The sequence below is a fragment of the Cornus florida genome, unplaced genomic scaffold (assembly GCF_030987335.1).
Source record: "Cornus florida cultivar Cherokee Brave unplaced genomic scaffold, ASM3098733v1 CherokeeBrave_3.0.0_Hap2_Chr11, whole genome shotgun sequence".
Classification (NCBI taxonomy): Eukaryota; Viridiplantae; Streptophyta; class Magnoliopsida; order Cornales; family Cornaceae; genus Cornus; species Cornus florida.
In genome coordinates, this window is record NW_026775581.1 from 120724215 (window position 1) to 120726183 (window position 1969).

Genomic DNA, 1969 nt, shown 5'->3' on the forward strand with positions numbered 1-1969 from the left:
ATGGGAAGGTCTCCTTGTTGTGATGAGAGTGGCCTCAAGAAAGGTCCCTGGACTCCTGAAGAAGATCAAAAACTTGTCAAATATATCCAGAAACATGGCCATGGAAGCTGGAGAGCCCTCCCTAAACTTGCAGGTACCTAGCTACATGAACCTGCAATATCCTCATCTCTCTCTCAATCTTTATATATATATATATAGGTCTCTTTCTCTCTCTAATTAAGTTGCTGCTTAATTTGCAGGTCTTAACAGATGTGGAAAGAGTTGCAGATTAAGATGGACAAACTACTTGAGGCCTGATATCAAAAGAGGAAAGTTTTCACAAGAGGAGGAACAAACAATTCTAAATCTCCATTCCATCCTCGGGAACAAGTAATTTATATAAACTCTTGAATTAAATCCTTTTCATATATATATATATATACATACATACAGTGATATATAACTAATTATACAATTTATTATTTTATTTTTCACAAGGTGGTCTGCTATTGCAACCCACCTTCCCGGAAGGACAGACAACGAAATCAAGAATTTCTGGAACACTCATCTGAAGAAGAAGCTAATTCAGATGGGTTTTGATCCAATGACTCACCGTCCGCGAACCGATATTTTCTCGAGCCTTCCTCATCTGATAGCTCTGGCTAACCTGAAAGAGCTGATGGAGAACCATTCATGGGAAGAACAGGCTGTGAGACTACAAACAGAAGCTGCTCAAATGGCTAAGCTCCAATATCTACAGTACCTCCTTCAACCTCCAGCTTCAATGCCAACTAATTTCTCCAACAACGTCATGAACAGTAATACTAGTACTGTCACAGACATGGACAGTTACAATCTTTTGAACTCACTCTCTTCAATGAAAGACAGCCCCATTTTAAATTCACCCCAGTTTGATCAAATTTCTCAGAACCCATCTTCTCTTGGACCTAATAATAATGCTCTTCAATCAATCCATGATTCCATCTCTTTCTCTCATTTGCCAGACCTACAGGTACTCCCTTGTGGCTTTAATCAAACACCTATGAACAAGAACACAGTTCAAGCCTCTAACTTCGCGGTGCTCGGTGGTCAAGTTGAAATTAATTCACCAAGTACTAATTCTCTATGGCAACTTCCTTCATCTTCATCTCAATCTCCTACACCACTTGGTGCCCCACACATGACCGAGACGTCGATCACGAATAATACAGGGGATGCTTGTAGTACCTCTAGCTATGGAGGATCTCCCCCTTCATTTTGGCCAGACATCCTCCTTGAAGACCCTTTGTTTCATGAGATTGCTTAGCTAGCCTTAATTAGATCATGTGTTGTGAAAGGTTTGGACTTTGGAGTTTGCCCCACCCCTTTTTTTTTTTTCTTTTCTTCCTAGTATATATAAATATATACTGTTCATATATTCCATATACAGTATTGCGGCACAATACATTCATCATATGTATAAATATCTATATGTGTTTGTCTGTGTATTATACAAAGAACCTGGTACTTGTGTAGTGTTGATATCCATTTTCACATTTCTTCAAGTGACCAATCACATTGTGCATTTTTTTTTTTACAAGGTGCTAGTTAACTCCAAATATCCACAAATATATATATATATATATAAACACCATGATTAACTAACACTATCCATGATATATATATATATATATATATATATATATATATATATATATATATATCATGGATAGTGTTAGTTAATCATGGTGTTTAATAGTTTGAGTTACGGAGTATTCATTAAGCATGTTTTTTTTTTTTTTTTTTTCCAGGTAAGTACTTATTAAACATGTTGTTTCTGTATATGTAACCGGCAACTTGTAGTCAATGCAAATAAGCTACTTTGGGAGAAAGTTTCCATGTTAAGAATTTCCATCTAGTTCCTCAATTTCATTTTCCTAGAAAATGATAGGAAAAGAAGGAAACACGATTAGCTACATAGGTAGCAAATATATAGTATAGTAAATGCATG

General features: G+C 36.2%; 1 protein-coding gene across 1 annotated transcript; it reads left to right on the forward strand.

The window, feature by feature from the left end:
• On the forward strand, nt 1-1476 carry LOC132286874 (transcription factor MYB93-like). Its single transcript, XM_059789290.1, has 4 exons — nt 1-133; nt 240-369; nt 478-1001; nt 1074-1476. Exons 1-4 carry the CDS (start codon nt 1-3, stop codon nt 1283-1285), a joined length of 999 nt encoding a protein of 332 aa, XP_059645273.1. The 3' UTR covers nt 1286-1476.
• Nucleotides 1477-1969: the final 493 nt, after the last annotated feature.

Bases quoted from the DNA above. Each gene is read 5' to 3' on its own strand.
- LOC132286874 (XM_059789290.1), top strand. From the start codon at position 1: ATGGGAAGGTCTCCTTGTTGTGATGAGAGTGGCCTCAAGAAAGGTCCC. The intron at 370-477 runs GTAATTTATATA...ATTTTTCACAAG, and splicing joins CATTCCATCCTCGGGAACAA to GTGGTCTGCTATTGCAACCC. The intron at 1,002-1,073 runs GTGGCTTTAATC...TCGGTGGTCAAG, and splicing joins AGACCTACAGGTACTCCCTT to TTGAAATTAATTCACCAAGT.